The sequence below is a fragment of the Benincasa hispida genome, chromosome 4, assembly GCF_009727055.1.
Source record: "Benincasa hispida cultivar B227 chromosome 4, ASM972705v1, whole genome shotgun sequence".
NCBI classification, from domain to species: domain Eukaryota; kingdom Viridiplantae; phylum Streptophyta; class Magnoliopsida; order Cucurbitales; family Cucurbitaceae; genus Benincasa; species Benincasa hispida.
Window position 1 is genome coordinate 37866495 of NC_052352.1, and position 21918 is coordinate 37888412.

The 21918-nt window shown below is 35.9% G+C and overlaps 1 protein-coding gene across 2 annotated transcripts in view; it reads left to right on the forward strand.

Moving 5' to 3' along the window:
* The first annotated feature begins 1467 nt into the window (after window positions 1-1467).
* Window positions 1468-21918, forward strand: part of LOC120075266 (myosin-15) — a 60908-nt gene continuing 40457 nt past the window's right edge. The window contains exons 1-18 of one of the 2 annotated variants that reach the window (XM_039028483.1): window positions 1468-1579; window positions 1833-1961; window positions 2060-2206; window positions 3060-3205; window positions 3348-3504; window positions 3858-3916; window positions 10226-10382; window positions 10652-10801; window positions 10900-11036; window positions 13367-13513; window positions 13596-13697; window positions 15288-15345; window positions 15419-15520; window positions 17005-17042; window positions 17138-17264; window positions 17363-17536; window positions 17979-18110; window positions 21089-21198. In XM_039028483.1, coding sequence (XP_038884411.1) covers window positions 1842-1961; window positions 2060-2206; window positions 3060-3205; window positions 3348-3504; window positions 3858-3916; window positions 10226-10382; window positions 10652-10801; window positions 10900-11036; window positions 13367-13513; window positions 13596-13697; window positions 15288-15345; window positions 15419-15520; window positions 17005-17042; window positions 17138-17264; window positions 17363-17536; window positions 17979-18110; window positions 21089-21198 — 2063 coding nt within the window. In that variant the 5' untranslated portion in view covers window positions 1468-1579; window positions 1833-1841. Of the gene's footprint in view, window positions 1580-1629; window positions 1699-1832; window positions 1962-2059; window positions 2207-3059; window positions 3206-3347; window positions 3505-3857; window positions 3917-10225; window positions 10383-10651; window positions 10802-10899; window positions 11037-13366; window positions 13514-13595; window positions 13698-15287; window positions 15346-15418; window positions 15521-17004; window positions 17043-17137; window positions 17265-17362; window positions 17537-17978; window positions 18111-21088; window positions 21199-21918 lie in introns of those variants that run through there. The other variant, XM_039028482.1, reaches the window with a different exon arrangement.

A 21918-nucleotide genomic window follows, 5' to 3' on the forward strand; every position in this document is an offset into this window, starting at 1 on the left:
TGAAAATAACAACGGATTCATTCACATCTATATAATTTTATAATATATCTTTTAAAAGACTTTTAGAATCACAATTCACGACATACCACCGAAATTTAGTTATAAAAATAATTTTTTTGGTACAAAAAAAGGTAAGAGAATTTAAACTACAAATTTCTTAAATCATTGAATCATAATTCATATTATACCACCGATTTAAATATAGTCTAGTTATAAAAACAATTTTTTTTAATATAATAGAAGGTAAGATAATTTAAACCACAAACTTCTTGATCACCATATTTGCATGACAATTGAGTTGTGCTTACTCTGACATTATAAAAACAAATTTTGACATTGTAAAAAAATCATATCATACCATGATGAGAGATTAAAATACCATTCTAATCAATGTATTTTGATAATTGTTTACTTTTAGTCCTCATATTGTTAAATGATTAATTTTAGTCAATGTATCGTCAATAAATCATAAATTTGATTCCTACTACTAGTATATTGTTGATTTTTTATAAAAATATTGCATTAAACCATCGTTAGTTAACCTAATTGTAAAAAGGAGACATGGTCTCCATAAATGACTAAGAGGTCGAGGGTTGACCTATTAGCATTACAAATATTATATTACCTATTAGCGTTTTTTACTATAAACTTGGGAATCATATTCACATACACAAATGAGATTATAATTATAATTTTAATATTATTTATACATTTATTTATTATATGATTAATATCACATAGAATATCAGAAAATAAGTAGTCTTGTATACAGGAGAGAATCTGAACCCAATAACTTTACATTGTTTCCTTAAGACAATTTTATTCACTTCAATGTCTGAGTTTTATGAGTAGTTGTCTCATATGGTAGAACATATTACCTTTATTACGGAAGCAACACTTCGTCTACAAGATCCAATAAACTATACTTTGTAGAAAAAGATCGAATTTGAACAAATTTATAAAAGGGAGAAATATTTTATGGAAGAAAAAGTGACTGAAAAAGTTATTAGATGCAATTTGAAGAATAAATATATTTACAATTATTCTTGCCATTTGAATAGTCATATATTTCTTTAAGTTGGTTAATTATAAAAAGAGAGGTTTATTTATAAAACAATGCATCTGTGCACAAATTGTCACATACTATTTATTCCAACATTATTTACTTTAAAATTCATAGAGTAGCGTCGTGGCCAAAACTCATATGTGTGCAAAAATTGGGTCAGAAAAAGATAATGGTTGAGAACAAGACAGATTGTTCGACGGTGGTAGGTTGAAAAAGTACAAATAGAATTATTTCAAAAATTCAAAAATTCAAAATCTACTTTACGTAAAAATCCGTTTGGCGGGGAAGACGCTCCCACGTAGCGCGTGGTGGCATTCAAACGAGTCGTTTTTAAGTAATTAAAAGGAAATAAATTCTTCAACGGAAAATAGAAAGAGGAGAAAATAGAAATGGGAAGAATAAAAGGAGACGTTGAGTGAATCGCCAGCTTAAAAAATAAACAAACAAAATAATGAAAGAAAAGAATCGAGTCCATGTACTGGGAGAGCAGTAGAGGGTGACGTGTCCATTACGGTATAAATATCTCGCCCAGTTTCACAATTTAATTTTTCTGGGTTATTATTTTCTTTTTTGAGAAACTCAAGTCTACACCTGTTAGAGAGCGGGAACCCAAAAGTTTCTCCAAAAACAATGTCTCTGCAAGTCCATTTCTTCTCTGCCTCTGTCTCTATCTTGTCCATTCTCTGTTCTTAGGGTTTCAATTTCAATCTTGCTTTGTTCGAAACCTCTTGATTTTGCTTTCTTTCTGCTCACGGTTCCATTGTAGCAACCAAAAATGAGCCTACGCAAGGGGTCTAAGGTTTGGGTGGAAGATAAAGATTTTGCTTGGGTGGCGGCTGAAGTCCTCGACTTCGTTGGCAAACAAGTTCGAGTTTCAACTGTTACTGGAAAGAAGGTGGTTTCCTTTCCCATCCTTCTATTAGGCGAGTTTTCAGAATTTTAAAGCGATAAGAAGTGATGTTCTTAATTGTATTTCTGCTTTGTCAACTGTAGGTGTTGGCTGTTCCTGAGAAGCTTTTGCCGAGGGACGCGGATGAGGATGACCATGGAGGAGTGGATGACATGACGAAGTTGACCTATTTGAATGAGCCTGGAGTGCTTTATAATCTTCAAAGAAGATATTCTCTCAATGACATATATGTAAGATGTAGTTAAGCTCTACTTTGATAGGTAGATAAATTAATTGTTAGTATGAGTTTTGGCCTTAAGATACTTAATTATGGGTCAAGTATAGTTAACTATAATTTATTGACGATAAGTTAGCTTATTAGTTGTTTTTATCACACGGAGTTATAGTCATAAAGGATTGGATATTGGGGTTCCTTGAGTATTTTGTCTCTGCAGTCTCGTGTCCGGCCTGTGGGTTTGATTTCTGTTTTTATTCGATGACTTAAGACCTCCATAAATGGTATGTTGCTAGTGCTTGAGTTTAACCAGCATTGGACAACTATGCAAGTAGGTATTATTCTATGAGTAAACTTTTACTTTGTTGGCAAAGATAGCTTATTTGCTAAGATGTCGATGGACATGACCGTTTAAATACTCGACCTTTAATAAATTAATTTATAGAGCTCTGTTTCTCTTTATACCACATCGTGATTGAGCATCAACTATTATTCTAAATCTTCATATATAGGACTTTCTACTTGAATCTTCTTTCGGGTTTTGGTTTTAGTTAGAAGTTGACCATACATGTCATGCTCTACTTGATCTTGGTGTTTAAGGAAAGGACCAAGATAAAAGGGCAGGAAAGCCTAAAAGTGAAAGGAAGTTATTTTTTTCAAATATTTGCCCATTGTAGGGTTTTTAACATCATCAATATGATCAAGTCTTGTCAATCCAGAATCATGGCAGAATCTATATTCTGGATAAATTACTCTATCTGCCATTGTAGTTGTTCAGATACCTTGTTTTAATTAATACTTTTTGGCATCACTATAAAACCGTTTGTGAACTTATATATACATGTTTGTTGCCTTTTGGTTTTTATTAGACATATACTGGTAGCATTTTGATTGCCGTTAATCCATTCACAAAGCTTCCCCATCTATACAACGTTCACATGATGGAGCAGTACAAGGGAGCGCCTTTTGGGGAACTGAGCCCTCATGTTTTTGCTGTTGCTGATGCATCATATAGGTAGGTAAAGTTTTAGGAAAATCAATTTAATGGATACCCGGACTACATGTAAATGTTTTTGCAGTTGCTAATGCATCATCTATAGAATTTTCACATGATGTAGCAGTAATGGGGCCCTCATTTATATTCTTTCATTTTTCAGAGCAATGATTAGCGAGGGTCGAAGCCAGTCTATATTGGTCAGTGGAGAGAGTGGGGCAGGGAAAACCGAGACAACAAAATTGATCATGCAGTATCTTACATTTGTTGGAGGTCGAGCATCAGGCAATGACAGAACTGTTGAGCAACAAGTTCTTGAAGTAAGGGTCACTGTCTGTCAGTCCAATTCCATACTGTACCATTTTGGTAAAGATTTATATGTGATCACAATAATTTTACTTTGTTTATTTTTTCTGGAGGTGAAGTTTTATTTAGCTTACGAGTAATTTTTGTTGTGAAGAGGATATGTGAAATATGTTTTGGATGGACGTAGTAAGTCTGATGTTGGAACATTGTTTTTCATTCCAAAAATATAAAATGCACATTTATGTTAAAAATCTAGGTTTTGATATAGTTGCACTGCATTAAGTTTCTATCCTCATCATACAGTAGTATTATTACTCTGTTAGTTATTCCTTATAGTATGAGCACGTTCAATTTTTGCCCCATGCAGTCAAATCCTTTACTGGAAGCATTTGGTAATGCAAGGACTGTTAGAAATGATAATTCAAGGTCGGTAATTTTTTTCTAGAACTTGTTATTATGTACTTTTTTCCAATTATTGTTGCTCTGAGTATCATTTAGCCTAGTTGAAGACGGGCCCTGCTGGTTTGTGAATCTTTACCCTGCTACATCGTTCTAATCTGTCATGAAACCTTGTTAGATTTTCTCCATCATCTACTGTCTTTTTGTTCTTCAAGACAAGGAATTTCATTCTCTTCAATTTCATGCATGAATGAATAGGGACGCAATATTGCTAAATGCCACATCACTAAGTATTTCATAGCAATTATATATTTAGTTATATTGTAAATCATAATGTTGCTTATCTTAAGTTATGATGAAAAATACAGAGTAGAGAAAGAAAAATAGCACACACTAGATTTACGTGGAAAACCCTAATCAGGGAGAAAAAACCACAGGAAGAAGGAATTTTATTATATGATTGATACACAGAATACACAGTGACTGACAGTTTAAATAGAAAAAAAGGAAACCCTAGGGTACAAGTATAAAGACAAAAATGTCCCTAGAGTAAAAAACCCTAATTTCAACACTCCCCCTCAAGTTGGGGCGTAGATGCCAATAAAACCCAACTTGCCTACACACGCGTCAAACAATTGTCTGGGTAGTCCCTTTGTTAGGACATCTGCAATTTGTTAGCTGGAAGGAACATAAGGAACACAGATCTTGCCACCATCAAGTCTCTCCTTGATGAAATGCCGATCAATCTCCACATGTTTTGTTCTGTCATGTTGAACTGGGTTATTTGCTATGCTTATTGCGGCTTTGTTATCACAATAAAGTTTCATTGGACTGGTATGATCTTGGTCAAGGTCTCTTAGAACTTTTTCAAGCCAAATTTCTTCATAGATTCCCAGACTAATGGCCCTGTACTCAGCTTCGGCACTGCTTCTGGCAACAACCCCTTGTTTTTTACTCCTCCATGTGACAAGGTTGCCCCACACAAAGGTACAATACCTTGATGTCGACTTTCTGTCTGCCACAGACCCTGTCCAATCTGCATCTGTGTATGCTTCGATGCATCGCCTTTCAGTTTTCCTGACCATCAAGCCTTTCCCTAGAGAAGTTTTCAGATATCTCAAAATGCACTCTACTGCCCTCATATGTTCTTCGTATGGAGACTACATAAACTAACTTACCATACTCACTGCATATGAAATGTCGGGCCTAGTACGGGAGAGATATATTAATTTCCCAACAAGTCGCTGATATCTTTCTTTGTTAACTGGAACACCTTCACTCATATCACTTAACTTTGCATTCGCTTCTATAGGAGTATCAACAGGTTTGCAGCCTGTCATACCTATTTCCTTAAGCAAGTCCAAAGTATATTTCCGTTAGGAAACTGAAATCCCTTCTCTTGATCGAGCTACCTCCATTCCAAGGAAGTACCTTAGTTTTCCAAGATTCTTGATTTCGAATTTCTCAGCCATCTTTGCCTTTAATCAGTCAATCTTTGAGGTATCATCACCTAAAATGACAATATCATCAACATAAACAATCAAAACAACAATCTTTCTAGATACTGACCTTTTAATGAAGAGAGAGATTTGAATGTCCTTGACTATACCCTTGTGACTTTACAAACAAAGTAAACCTGCCAAATCAGGTCCTTGGGGACGGTTTTAACCCATACAAGGACTTTCTTAGTCTACAAACTCGGTGGTTAAATTGTTTCTCGAATCCCGGGGGAGGACTCATGTAGACTTCTTCCTCCAATTCTTCGTTGAGAAAGGTATTCTTCACATCAAGCTGGTGAAGGGTCAATACTGTATTTAGCTTTGCAACTGGTGAAAAAATCTTGGAATAATCAACCTCGAATGTCTGAGTAAAACCCCTGGCAACCAATCTGGTCTTGTATCTATCAACTGCTCCATCGGGTCTATATTTTACTGGGAACACCCATTTACATCCGACTGCGTTATGACCATTTGGAAGAGTGACTTGGTCCCACGTATGATTTTTCTCGAGTGCCCCCATTTCTTCCATGACTGCGGCTTTCCACTCAGGAATTTCCAGTGCTGTGTGTATACCGGTTGGTATCACCACTGTGTCTAGGTTCGTAGTGAGGGCCTTGAACTCAAGAGACAAGTTACTATAGGACAAGTAACTTTGCAGAGGGTATTTCGTACATGATCTGATACCTTTAGGGCAATCGAGAGGTCAAGAGATGCATCTCTGTCTTTACTTCCTTCGGGTTCCATACTGTATTCACCCTCTTGCTCATACGTTTCATGTTCTGTCATTTTTCCACTTTCAACTGTGTTTTCAGCTGGAATAGGTGACATTTCTTATCCAGATTCAACAATATTCTTTGCTGGAACAAGTGTCTCACAATCATCATTTTCTGCCTCGATGACATCTTTGTTGTTATTGTCTTCCCTAATTTTGCCTTCACCATTTTCAACACAAGCATCAATTTTATCACATTTATTATCATTAGGGATAGAACTATTTATACCTGGAACTGTTCTCCGTTCTGACTCATGGACCGGAGTCGGAGAAATAACAGGCGGCGCCATTTCCTTCCTGAGATTCCTCCTATAGTATGTGATCCATGGGACTTGTTTGGTTGGTAGAATAGATTCATTGGTACTGATGTCAAGGATGGGTTCGGGTTCAGGCAGGACAGCGAGACTCGGACCCCAATTGGTTTCTTCACTAGTATTCTCCCCCTGAAGAGAACCACTGGGAAAGAATGGATGATCTTCGAAGAATGTTACATCCATGGAGACAAAGTATTTTTTGGAAGAGGGATGATAACACTTGTAACCACGTTGATGAAGTGGATGTCCCACAAAGACACATTTCTGAGCCCGAGGAGTAAACTTGGTTTGGTTAGGGCCATAAGTATGGACAAACACAACACAGCCAAAGACACGGAGGGGTACATCAGAAAGAAGTCGGACATTTGGGTATGACTCTTTGAAGGAATCTAAGGGGGTTTGAAACTTTAAAACCCGGGACGACATTCGATTTATCAGATGGGCTGCTGTCAAGACAGTATCACCCCATAAATAGGAAGGAAGGGAAGTTAACAACATAAGAGACCGAGCAACTTCGACTAGGTGACGGTTTTTCCGTTCGGCCACTCCATTTTGTTGAGGGATGTTCGCACAGGAACTCTGATAGACTATTCCTTTCGAGATTAGGAACTCTCTTAAGGAATTATTAAGGTATCCCCTACCATTATCACTCCAGAGAATAACGATTTTGGCATTAAACTGGGTTTTTATAGAGTTATAGAATTGTTGAAAGATCGATGTAACTTCGGATTTGTTGGTCAGAAGGAAAACCCATGTTAACCTAGTATGATCGTCAATAAAGGTTACAAACCATCGCTTTCCAGTGATGGTAGTAACAGGTGTTGGACCCCAAACATCGCATGGAACAAGGTGAATGGTTTCGATGGCTTATAAGGTTGAGACTTGAAAGAAACACGTGGCTGTTTGGCTTGGACACACACATCACATTTTAACTTAGAAATATTAATATTATGGAAAAGATGAGGAAATAAATAATTCATATACTGAAAGTTAGGGTGTCCAAGGCGATAGTGCCACAACATATAATCAGTTTCAGAAACAGAAAAATGAGATGAAAGCAAACTAGTCCTATCACATATCCTAAATGAGGCTTCTTCAGTGGAAATAGAGTCTTCTGTCATGCCGGACAGTGCCAATCGTCATCCTTGAGTTCAGATCCTGAAAAACAACAGCATCAGGTGAGAAGATAACACGACATTTCAAATCCCTTATAATTTTACTAACAGATAAAAGATTGTAAGAAATTTTTGGCACGTGTAACACATCTTGGAGAACTAAACCCTCAAAGGGTGACACCCGTCCTTTTCCAGCAACCGGGGCAAAGGGATCCATCAACAATCCTGATCCTTTCATTTCTAGCACTTGGTTGATAGGTGAGAAATTGGTCTGAGGAACCAATCAAGTGGTCTGTGGCCCCTGAATCTAAAATCTATGATTTATTACCAGTTATACTAACAAAGCCAAAGGAATGAGAAATACCTGATTGAGTGATTGCACTGACTCCTACTGGACCAGTAGTATTCTGACTGTTTTCCTGATTCTGAGGCTGTGTCTCCCCCGTTACCGATTCACTTACCAGTGCTCGGCCTGACTGTCATTTTTTACCATTTGGTGGACGACCATGTAATTTCCAACAATGATCTTTCGTGTGCCAGGGTTTCTTGCAATGTTCACAAACTGGTGGCGGCTTACTGTTCTGTTTATCAGGGCCTGAAGTTTTGAAAGCAGCTGAATCTATTGGGGTCACAATAGTATTATTCATTGCCCTAGGCCTTTCTTCCTCAAGACGTACTTCAGAACAGACCTCCATTAGGGACGGTATCGGATGGGTTCCCAATATACGATTGTGTACTGCATCAAACTTAGAATTCAGTCCGGCAAGGAAGTCGTATACACGATCGGTTTCCTCAGATTGATAGTGCAAAACTCCTCCACAAGGACAATTCCAAATCATCTAATGACACAAGTCCATCTCTTGCCAAAGAAGTGACAATTTATTGAAGCTGTAACATCCATTGCCCCCTGCTTACACTCGTGGACTTCTTACGTAAAGTATATAAACGCGAAGCGTTCTGTCTCCTTGAGTAAAGTTTTTGGACTGCCTCCCAAATATCTTGGGTTGTGGCCGCATATAATAGAGGTTTTCCAATTTGGGGTTCCATACTTCCTACCAGAATAGATCTCAGCAAAGAATTCTTCCCTTTCCAAATTTGTTCTTGGGGATCTCCTGGCCTTGGTTTCGGTATTTCTCTTGTCAGATACCCAAATTTGTGACGACCCTCAAGGGCCATTTTAATAGATTTGGACCAGGAAAAATAATTTTCACCATTTAACTTTTCTCCTATAATAAAGCTAGAAGAATTGCCTATGACTCCAGAGAATAAATTTGAAGAGTACGTAGGGAAAGAAGTTACTGAATTTCCAGGGTAAATCGGTTGATTCTGATTCAGATCTGACTGGACATTGGATACCAATCCCAATGCTTCTCCAATTGCAGCCATTTGTTGTTGGAACATCTTATTCTGCCTCTTAATCTGTAGTTGCAACTGAGTAAACCGGTCTTGGATTATAGTCCTCTGATCTCGACGGTGGGACGATGAATCTCTTCCAAATCCACCAATGATAGGTGATGACTGCCCCAAACTACTATTTGCATCCGGCTGGAAATCTCTGCCTGTACCTGCTTGAGGGATTGGCTGAAACCTACATGCCGAACTTGATGGGTCGATCCGCACAGAAGAGAAACTGCCAGGCTTGACTGGAAGAACAGCGTTACTTGGCTGGAAGTTCTGCAGAAGATCGCTGGTCGGTTGGAAGTTAGACTGGTTTGGTAGAAAGTCGCGGGTAGGCTGGGTCGACTTCATCTCGTGCAGTTCGGCGGCGGTCGACTGCGTCCCCTGAAGCGCGTCGACGGACAGATCTGGAGTGCGGCGCGGCACAGAAGCTATCGACCGGGTCTGCGGAGCTTCGAACTGGAGTTCGGTAGAAAATCGCGAAATCGGACAGACTGGGATGGTTGGATCTATTTGCCGACTGGTCGGATCTTTGAAAGTAGGGAAGAAGATCTTGGAAATATGGTCAATGGCATTTTGGATAATAGTGGCTATTTCTGTGCCAATGGTTTGAGATTCTCCTATTGGGTTTTCCTCAGTTGTGGCCAGGGTTTCGTCTCCATGCTCTAATACCATGATGAAAAATACAGAGTAGAGAAAGAAAAATAGCACACACTAGATTTACGTGGAAAACCCTAATCAGGGAGAAAAAACCATGAGAAGAAGGAATTTATTATATGACTGATACACAGAATACACAGTGACTGCCAGTTTAAATAGAAAAAAGGGAAACCCTAGGGTACAAGTATAAAGACAAAAATGCCCCTAGAGTAAAAAACCCTAATTTCAACAAGTTGTTATATCTAATACTTTTTCTTATTTCTTTTGACAATATATTGCCTTCACTGTCCTGGTGTTTGTTTCTGTTGATTGAAGGCTAACTTTGGATAAAAACTATAATCTTGAAAGATGGGTACATTTGCTCACCTCAAGTTATTTTGGAAAAAGCATATGGTATAGACCCCAATCTTAGTGAACATAATAGCTCGAATTCATGGATAATGCAAATGATCAGAGTCTATCTTTGCAATTATTGTTAGTCTGTCTGTACTGTAATGATGCTATATGTCGATGTGTGTATTTAATTCAACTCAAGATGTTGTTACTTATGGGATTGTTTTGTTCTTTTCTGATTGCAGTCGCTTTGGAAAGTTTGTTGAAATTCAATTTGATACCAATGGTAGAATATCGGGTGCTGCAATTAGAACTTATCTTCTAGAACGTTCTCGTGTTGTACAAATCACGAACCCTGAGAGGAACTATCATTGTTTTTATCAGCTATGTGCATCTGGAAGGGTAACACCTTTCACATTTGCCTTACATCTTACATCTCTTATTATTCTGTTGATTTTAATGTCCGTGCTATTATATATATTTTTTCTTAATGTGACTATTGTATTGACATCATTTCATGCTTTTGATGTTTAGTATGCTCTTCAAGAAGTATATATGTATTTTTTTTTTTTTATAACACTATAATGGTAAAAAAAAAGAAAGTAGTTAAAAGAGAATTTCTAAAATAGATATAAACAATTTTTTTTTTTTTTTGGTGTATTCATGTCTAGGATGCAGAGAAGTACAAGTTAGACCACCCAAGTCATTTTCGCTACTTAAATCAAAGCAAGACGTATGAATTAGATGGAGTGAGCAATGCTGAAGAGTATATTAGGACAAGGAGGGCAATGGACATAGTTGGTATAAGCCATGAGGATCAGGTTTGAGAGTGATATATCAATGAGTTTTCCTAGTCTTTTTACGGTAGATCTTACATGGCACAATCACTTGATGTATTCTGGTTTTATCATCTTATCAGGAAGCTATCTTTCGTACCTTGGCTGCGATTTTGCATCTGGGGAATGTTGAGTTTTCTCCCGGAAAAGAACACGACTCTTCAGTCTTGAAGGATGAAAAGTCTACCATTCATTTAGGGGTGGCTTCTAATCTTCTCATGTAGGTGATTATGGGTAGCCCGAAAAATGCTTTCCACACTTACCATGTTACGATATTTTAAATCGAATTGGTAGTTATTTTGGTGTATCTCTTTTTTTTTTTCTCTCCATAAATATAATATAATTTTTTAAATAAATACATAAAAGAAGTCTTTAATTTCTTGGTGTTCTTTTTGAGTGAATACCTACGCATGGTGCAAGGGGACATATGTCATCCTTGCCCTTAGGTTGTTCCCTTTTTCTCTTCGCATTGCATTCTCGGGTTTCTGTTATGGAAAGAAAAATATACGCATGGTGGAAAATATGTAGTCACGGTTTCAACTCTTCTTCTGATAACTACCCCTTATTTTTTATAATCTACAACTTGAGTTCCTGTGTTTTTTTTTTCTTTTGTGTTTTAGCTTTTGGTTGGTCTTGATTTTTTGTGGTTTCTTTTGTCTGTTTTTAACCTTGGGCAAAGATGGTCATGAACTGCTTTGATTGGGAATGTAATTTCCACTTTTTGAATAGTCTTGTAGACAACCGTCTAAAAGAAAGTAGCGTATATTAGGCAAAAGGATCTTTGACACCTCAATTGCCACGCCCTTTCACACATGCAAATGAAATCTATTTAGCCATTGCTTTGTTTAGGTTCATCAAGAAATTATTGTTTAAACAGAGCCTAGAACAAGCCCACCTTTGAAAGCAAGTGTAAATTGTGTCATAGTCATCATCGGTGTCAAATTAACTTGGTTTCCATCGTAATTTGACATCACATAACCTTCATTTAAGAACTGAGTGTGAAAGTGACGAGATGTAATACTAACCCTTATATATGCTCTATGTTATCCTGATCTCAAATGATGTAGTCAAAATAAGTCAGACTACACACTACGTAGAGATGAAAAACCCAACAACGTCTTGTGTCAGACAACATGGATGATGTAGTTAGAAGACACAACAATAACGTCTGAGTTAGTTATGTTAGACTACAACTAAACTCAAGAGATTAATTTGATGAATTAGAGTATATTTAATGCTATGTAGATATTCTTAATGCTCCCCTCCCTCCTGAGTCCAAATATTAGTGATTCATAAAGCTATGAACTATTAATATCAATTGGGGAGGAAATGATGTCACTAGGATTCAATTTACTACCTTGTAATCTTATACCATATTTAAGTAATTCTAAACTTCAAAACTTAGAGTAGGATGGATTTAATATTTTCTTACATAATCTTCACAAGTCATACTATAAAATAATGTGAAGGCTTATTTATTATTATTAATTGATAGAGAAAGGTTAAGCTACAAGTTTGTTCTTGAACTTTTAGGGTGGTGTCCAATATGTTCCTAAACTTTAAAAGAGTTCAATAAATCTCTAAACTTTCAAATTTGTATCGAATGTCTCTGAATTTTACAAGTTTTTAATAGGTTCCTAAACTTTCAAATCAATATTTAATAAATTTATAGCATATTCGATATATATATATATATATATATTTTAAAATTATCGAGTTGAATTTTGTGTCTAATAGGAACCTAACTTTCTATTTGGTATATAATAGATCTTTAAAATTCTAAAAATGTCAAATAGGTCAAGGACTAGTGGGACAAAAAAATATTGAAAATTCTAGGTACTATAAGACACTAAATTGGAAGTTTAGGGACTTATTAAACACTTAGGGGCCTATTAGGCACAAAATTGAAAACTCAGAGATATATGAGATGCAAACTTGAAAGGTCAAGAACTTAGCTCATCATTGAACCAAAGAGATACCATAACATCGGGCATGTATGCAATACATTTGGCCAGACTCTAATCCCAAGCCACTCTTTCTTTTTCCTACTATCCTTCCCATAACTTAATTCTCAAAAGCACTATGCTTGTCCTAGTCCCAATGTGTGTATTCTGTACTTGTGGTGTGGGAGCTAAGGTCTAAAATTGGAAAATCACGTTGGTTTGCTACTCCACGAGCCTACTTGCTTTTAATTTCTCGATTCCTTGCGCCTGCTTCTTCCAAACATCACCACCAACTTAACTATTGCCATTGCAACCCATTAGCTTTTTGCGCAACCCAAATCCTACTCATCCTTCCAGGTGCTTCAATTTTTGCCATTTTATTTTACAAATGATGAAGCTTTTATTGTTGTGATTAATTGCATGTCTGTATTACGAGTGTTTCTCCAATCACTTTTAGGACTTGCATCAATGAATAGTGTACTACAATCTGTTGTTCCTTTTAAGAATTTTCTGATAACATGAATGACCAATCAACTCACATTGATGTTCACTTTCCATCTTGATGTACTTTCTTTGCCAATCGCTAAATATGCATTCTCACAATTAGGTGTGATTCCAACCTCTTGGTCTCAGCCCTTTGTACTCGCTCAATTCAAACTCGTGAAGGAATTATTGTCAAAGCGCTAGATTGTGAAGGTGCTGTTGCTAGTCGGGATGCATTGGCAAAGACTGTTTATGCTCGTCTGTTTGATTGGTGATGGTCACTGGAACTTCAAATTTTTTGACTTACATTATGGCCACATCACATATTTTTCATGTGTTGTCGTTTCTTTCAGGCTTGTTGATAAGATTAACCGGTCTGTTGGGCAAGATTTGAATTCTCAATTTCAAATTGGGTTACTGGACATTTACGGTTTCGAATGCTTCAAGGACAACAGGTAATCTCCTTCCTCTCAACCTTATTTCTTTACATTTGGAGTTGCATTGTCAGCCTTATGATTTATTTGAAAGTACTGATTTCGTAATGCATTGAATTTGAAATGTAGCAGTTCAATTGTCTCGAGCATTATAAATTCTCATTAGAGCTTAATCGTATTTGCTTTTAGCTTATAATATTTTGTTAGATTCAAATCTCATCGAGTAGGGTATATTGACATTTTAACATTGAGAAGGTTTTTGGCTTGACTAGCTACATTCTCTGCTCTTAATTTGTTTATCTTATTTTATTGAGTGGTATCTTCTACAATTGTAATATATCTAAGTACTGGCATTTGTTTTGTTTTTGTTGTGGAGCTTCTTGATTAAGATTTAGATTTGTATAGTATGATATTGTCAGTGGAAAATGGTGTGAAATATGTTGAGTCGTAGACTTTAGGGAATCTTGGATGAAATAAAGCAATCCTGCTATTTGTGGCTCTGAACGTGGAATTGATATTTATTCCTTTTGATGGGGAACTGAGAATAACTTTTATCAGTTAAGAGCCAAACTTTACAAAAAAGGAGAAATGAGATTGATATTGAAGCTATGAAAAAACATCTGGTATTGTTGGGACTTATATATGTCATTTTGAGGTAGAAACTTAGGCTTATTTGCCTTAGGTTATTGTGATTGATTTGTACCTGGGCATTTTAAGTAGCCTATTGTAGTTCATTTTTCCTTTTTAGAAAGGCTTTTTTGTTGGGTTTGTTGTCTTTATTCTTCAAGTATAGATCTCGAAGTGTTAGATGATATATAATTAAATTTACCTTAACTTATTAGCTTAAGTTTGTGGGTCAATTGGTGATTCAAGATGGTATCAAAGCAAGTGGTTTAGGAAGGTCCTATGTTCAAGCCTCTGCAATGTTGTCTCCCCAATTAATATTCCACTATTGGGCCTTCATATTTCAAGCCCACAAGTGATGGAGAGATGATATATAATTAAATTTACCTTCACGCATTAGCTTAAGCTTGTGGGTCAATTGGTGATTTAAGATTAAGTTTATTTACCGTGCACAACAAATTATATATCTTTAAATACTTGTAGATGGCAATAGATATAGATTTTATCTTGGGTCTTGATGGTAAGTAATCAGTGAGTTTTTCAAAATGTATAATTTTTTGAAGTGGTGAAGTGAAAGTAGACATATGGTGGTCTCTGTAGTTCTATATTATTTCTACAAATGGATGGAAGTTGCTTTTACTTATCTTCAAGAACGTAATAGTAATAGAATGTTTCTCGAGTATTTTCCAGCATGAGAGATCTCGATGCTTGAAGAAATTCTTGTCTTGTTCCCACCTTTGTAATTGAAACTTCACTGTTTATCTGCTATAACTTCGTATTGCTTCTTTTTCGTTTGAATCTAATATTCGTCATGCATCCTTTTAGCTTAGAAAAAGAAATTTTCTAGTTTTCTCACAGTATCAAGTGTCTATCGAACTTGACTACTCAAAATGAATTGTTTTTGTGATCACAAATGATCTTTTGATTTGAATCTTGGCGTACCATCATTGTTGTTCATTGTTTCATTAACACATTCAATTTATACAGTTTTGAGCAGTTTTGCATCAATTTTGCAAATGAAAAGCTTCAGCAACATTTTAATGAGGTGTGCAGCTTTGTAATTTTTATTGTATTTTACTTATGAGGGACTTGTATTTAATCTTTTCTACTTTTTTCAGCATGTCTTTAAGATGGAACAGGAGGAGTATAGCAAAGAGGAAATAAATTGGAGCTACATTGAATTCATTGACAATCAGGATGTGTTGGATTTGATCGAGAAGGTTTTATCCTGTTTTCCTTTGATGCCTATTTTCCTGTTTGGGGGGTGATATCTAGGTTATTTAACTTCAAAAACTTTAGTGTGAGTTTACTTTTTGAGATTTCTTCCTTGGTTGAGGATGGAAACCATGTTCATAACTACGGTTGTGAGAACTGAGAAGTGACATTAAGAACGATGGTGCTCTTGACTTATATTTATCCTAGGGGCAATTGCATATATGGAAATATTACACAAAATAGTAGCACAATCTAGCCCAATCTAAAAGTATTTGCAAATATGACATGATTTGACTTTATCTGTATCTATAACTAATAAAGGTATATAAATGATGGACACAGTCAAATATCTTTCCACAGCCTCAAAGAATAAAGAGGTTTCCTGCCCGCCTGGGCCCACCTCCACCCCGCCGCCCCTCCCCCCCCCACGGGTCACCTTCTCTTCTCCGACAGCACTATGGTCATCATTCTATTCCGTGTTCCATTACTCCTTTATCAAATCTATAAAATGGAAATCCAAAGTTGCAAAGTGAATGGTTCTTTCTTCTGCATATGGTTGGATGAAGGAAACTTGTTTGTGGAAGATGTGGAGTTCAACAAGGTTTTTCCTTTGGCAAAGGCTCACCTAAAATGGTTTGTGGATCAGATTTCGGAATTACTTCAAGGGCAAGTCAATAACTTCTTTATTCGAAAAGCTAAAGGATGACGTGGGAGTTGTAAAACTATCAAAATTTAAAGGTATCTCAAGGTGGGTGATGAGATGTGTTGTTTGGCCTACTTCCGGTGGTCGGTCATTTATTCATGTGTCAATGGGTCTACCGCTTCGGGGTTGGAGGTTGTTCTCTGGTATGCTGAAAGGTTTTTTAACCACATCAGAAGGCGAAATGGTTTCTCCTCTTTAGTTGCCCTTGTTTGTCTTTACATTTTTGTTTCCATGTGTCCTCGAGCACTAGTCTCTTTTCATTCCCATAAGTTATCTTTCTTTCTTTCTTTCTTTTTTTTTTTTTTTTAAAAAACCAAATTGTCTATCAATGATAGATAAAAAGATTGTTTGTTAGTGATAGAAGTACATCAATGATAGACTATTAAAATGGTTGATCAGTGATAGATACCGATAGATTATATAGATGGTATATCGACGATAGATCTGAACATTTAACAAGTTGTCATATTTGTAAATTATTTATTTGTATGACATATTTGTGAATATGTCAACCATTTTTTCTAAGCATTACAATTATTCTTTATCTTATCCACATTTTCATGATCAAAGACTACTTATTGCACTTCTGGTAGTTAGCTCGTGGATGTGTTGCCAAATTGTTGGCTAATTTCCATGTTGATTTAAATCAATATATTTAGTTTAGAGAATCCCTCTCTCTCCCTCTTTCACACAGACGCATACATAAACCCATATTTCCAAGCCCGTGTTAATTGTTTGGGTTTTTTTTTTCCCACTTGCCTATTAACTTATCTCTATGACTTGCAGAAACCTATTGGGATCATTGGTTTGCTGGATGAGGCTTGGTACAGTCTGAGTTATTCCATATCAATTGGTGCGTGTTAGCTATAAGTTACTCTGCTGCACCATATCCTTATCCCTCATTTTTCTTTCCTTGCAGTATGTTCCCAAGATCAACTCATGAAACATTCTCAACCAAATTATTTCAGAATTTTCGTACTCATCCGAGGTTGGAAAGAACAAAATTTTCAGAAACAGATTTCACCCTTTCCCATTATGCTGGAAAGGTGTGTAGTATTTTAATGCAGATGTTTGATCTTATTGTTTGAAATAAATACTATTTACTTCATTTAGCTAAGGTTGCTGTCTTTTCCTCTTTCTGCAGGTCACTTATCATACGGATACCTTTTTAGATAAAAATCGTGATTATGTTGTGGTAGAGCATTGCAATCTATTGGCTTCTTCTAGATGCAATTTTGTTGCTGGCCTTTTCTCTTCCTTACCAGAGGAATCTTCAAGATCATCATATAAATTTTCTTCCGTAGCCTCAAGATTTAAGGTGAGACTCTGAAAAGTATTTTCAATCTATATACCGTGTACCAATTCTCAGTGTTCATAGTGTTGGTAGGTTGAAGCTTTGCTAATGATAATTTGGAGGTATTATATAGGAAAATATTTGTAGTTCTTCCAGGAAAGAGTTTGAAGACGTTTGGATAGTAACCCTTTGCGTGTTTGGATTTATTCAATAGCGTTATTATTTGTCCAAGTTGAGGACAAGAAAACAATGGTGTTCTGGATGAAAGGCGTGTTTTACTATAACTACAATGGTGTACTATTTGGATAGCTTTTTCTTTGAGTACAATTACTTAGATTTTTGTGCCTTTTTATTTAAAGAGCGATGCTCACAAGTCACGACAATGCTATATCTACTCAATAATTTTATTTGTTCTTTTTGCCACCTAATGTTCTGATCTACATTTTCCAAATTGTGGTGCTAATAGCAACAACTTCAAGCACTCATGGAGACACTGAATTCTACTGAGCCCCATTATGTACGCTGTGTGAAGCCAAACTCTCTTAATAGGCCTCAGAAGTTTGAGAACCTAAGCATTCTGCATCAATTACGTTGTGGGGTCAGTTTTCTGGAAATTTGATATCTTTTCTTTTGTCGGAACTTTCAACATGCAGATAGATACGTGATTAACCTTCCTATGCTAACTTGAGTTGCATTTTTGTAACCTATTGGCTGTTTACTTGGTGAGGTTGATTTTAGTTTCCAACTAATGATTTATACATTAAAATGGGATTTTGTTGTTTCCCTGTTTGAACTATGTACGCTTTTGTAAGAATAATTAGATCGTTTTAGGTTTTTGAGTTGCAAGTTCAGTTCACTGATTTATTTTTCTTTTTCTTTTTAATTTTTTGAAATGGAAGCAAAACTTTTCACTGATGAAATGAAAAGAGGCTAATGCTCACTTATTTATTCTTCAAGCTTATAAGACTTTTGAAAGTGGATCATAAGAAACACATCAAGTGTTTTAGGATTGAGCAGGTATATCTAAGGCTTATGATGTTGCATTTGAGTTATTTCTTCACTGCATTAACTCAAACTCATGTTGATGGTAAAAAGTTTGCATTTTTTTTTGGGAAGGAAACAACTTTTCATTGAATTAATGAGTTTGCATTAGTCTCTTTTCATAAATATAATGAAAAGAAAACAAGTCAAGTTTGCATTTTGCACTTGAGTTGTTTCTTCGCTGCATTGACGGAAACTCATATTGACGGCAAAAGGTTTGCATGGGTAAAATGGGTGGCAAAGGTGCACTAGCTTTGCGAAGATCCTGATGTAGGGTTCTTCTTGGGATTTCCCTTAATTGTTTAAAAGGGTTAAAGTCTCCTGTTTTTAAGTTTGATATTTGGGCGGGTTAGGTTATTTTTAAGTTTTAGTTGAATAGTTTTACCTTTAAAGCAAGTTGACGGTCCTTTATCCAGCTCATTTAAGAAGGCTTCTGTATTCAGTTTAGTTTTAATTTTAATGAGATCATTCTTCATGATTCTCCAAGACATTGAGTTTTTCTCAGATCCCCTTTTATCTTTTTAACTACCATGAAATTAAGAAAAATACAAAAGGGTGTAAATATGAATTTCATCTAAACCAAGACCAGAAAAGATTTGAAAAATCTTTCCAATTGGTCATGATGAGGGAATTTCTTATTTTTTTTTTTTTTGAAACGGAGACAAGACTTTATTCATTGAATTAATTAAAGGAGTCTAATGCTCAAATTACAACGAAACAAACAAAGAAATGAGAAAATACAATATTGAAATTGGACCAAACAAGGAAAAAAGAAAGACAAAGGATAACAACCCTTAAGACAACACCCAAAGAATAAAATATGGAACTGCCAAACTACTAGCAAAGTACAAGACTTGAGGCTTGAACAGGAGGCAAAGGACAAAACCACCCACGATAACATAATCTGTTTTAAAACCTCCTGAGTTGCTTTCTCTCTGCTGTGCCGGTCCATTGAGAAATACCTTTCAAGAGGAGAAACAAATGCGCAAGGTGCAACCAATCAAATATAGTTCCATATGCTCTGCGGCTGTTTGAGTTCAAAGCAATCCCTTGGAGAACTCTCAACAACCCAATCAATCAGGCTGACAAACACGTTCAAAAGTTTGTACTGTCCTTCTAATAGAGAATAAAACTTGGAGCATCTTCCAAGATTCAAATAAAATTTAAAACAAACATAAAACCTCCACTAGCTAGAAAGACCTCCAAAATCTCTTGTGCTTCACGGCAGAAACTTTAAAGAGGAAAAGACAAAAATAGCAACTCCAAAATCTCACAAACAGAAAAGGAAAAGACAAAACTTTAAAGGGAGTTTCTTATTTTGAAATCCTTTTTGAAGTGTCTTATAAAGAAAAGGTCATGATGATAAGGGAATAGTCTATAAACACTTTAGAGAGGTAACTCGTAACTGTGAAAGTTTCCTTTGAGAACGACACTGATGTATTTTAATCAATGATTCTTTATTTTCTGTCTTTTAGTTAAGTGCAGCAACCAATTCTTTAGGTTTTTGTCTTTAGATACCAGATTCTTTAAATGTTGACTTTTGTAATCTTGTTTCGTGAAAAGTTACTGTTGGTAACTTCTTAGCATTAGGCTGTACAGATTTTAGTATTTAAACTGAACTCTCCCTTCATTTCAATACAATTTTTCAGAAATATTATTCAGAAACTCTCTCTCTCTCTCTCTCTCTCTCTCTCTCTCAAACTTGTTTTATCAGACACTTTGTTGATCGAGTGGATCATTTTTGTTTGATCATTCTTGTCCCAATCCACTGAATACACATCTCTCTCTCTCAAATTATCCGAGCTGCTAAAATTTAAGAAGTTGAAATCTACGTACTTGGCTGGTAGAGATATATGTCAACATAAGTTTTGATTTACTAGACGTGAGAGAAGCTTTGATCAATAATGCCTGTGGGGTGGGAAAAGGCTACTGGATGTTGTGCTTGGGCCATTCATTTATTCAAAATTATATTTATATGTTTAAATAATATTTTTGTTTTAGTGGGAAGCTTATTAAGAGATTTGTGCATTTTATAGTGTCTGAAATAGTTTACTAGCAGTGTTGAACAGTCTTCAAGAAAGTAGCTTAGAAATCAAATACCAACATCATTTCTATATGCATATTATTTACCATGTGCAGTTGTTCTGGAGACACTAACAAAATATCTTTCCAGGATAATTTGTCGGTTGTGAGTACAAAGATAGAAATAGCAGAGATTGTGAAATGTGATAATGATTAAGAAAATTCTATTATGTAGACATGAACATTGACTTTTTCTATTTGGATCGTTTTCTTTTCTTTTTCTTTTTCTTTTTTTTGAAAGGATACAAAACTTCATTGAAAAAATGAAAAGAGACTAATCCTCAAAATACAAGGAATTTGGGTTCTTTTCTTGATTTGTAGATTTTCTATTTCTGTGTTCTATACATACATGCAGTTTGTTATTTGAGTCAAGTGCAATAATAGCATGTAGTCCTTGTTTTAGTCATATAGGATGCAATGTAATATATATATTTTTTAACTTGTTGAGTGAAGGGTGTTTTGGAGGCTGTTCGAATAAGTCTAGCAGGTTATCCCACCAGAAGAACTTATGCAGAGTTTATTGACCGTTTTGGTTTGTTGGCACCTGATTTATTGGATGGAAGGTTTGTTTTATTTGTATATTCTCTATTTTGATATATTTTGGTCCTATTCTTTTTATAATTATTTTGGTTTTTCTGCTTTCTGTTTCAAAAAAACAAAAACTTGTAATAATTTTTGGTTTTCTATTTGTAAGAACAAAAGAAACAAAACAAAAAAATTCATCTTGTAACTATGGTTCTCCCTCTCCCAACCCTCTCTCTCTTGTCCCATCCGCATTTGCTAACCCTAACTTTTTGACCTAACCCCAACAGCTACCGCCACCGGTCGTACTTTGCTGCCTTTCGTACGCCGGCTCCCTGTCAATTCCAATGTCGGCTCGTTGGTCCTTTTTGCTGATTTTCGTACATCGGCTCCACTCTCTAGTTTTTTAGCTTCTCTTCTTCTATCTCTCATTGTCTTCCTAGCCCTTCCTTGATCATCGGTTTCCCAACCCTCGTTGCGCTGTCCTTTCTTGCTGTAGCCTAACTCGCTATGCTCTGCCATTTTTACTTTGTTTTTCATTTTTTTTTTGGGTTTTTAGTTTTTCCACTGTTCTGCAGTTGTTTCGTGAGTTATTTTTCAAATCTTAGCTTTGCCACCATGAATTTGAAAAGTTGTTGCGGTCTCAACATCTACTACGATATTTGAGGTGCTAATGATCTGTTTTATATGGAAGAGATGGGACAACCAATAAGTTCCTATTTTAGCTTCTCGTTTTTGTTGACTTGAAGGTGCTATGGTTG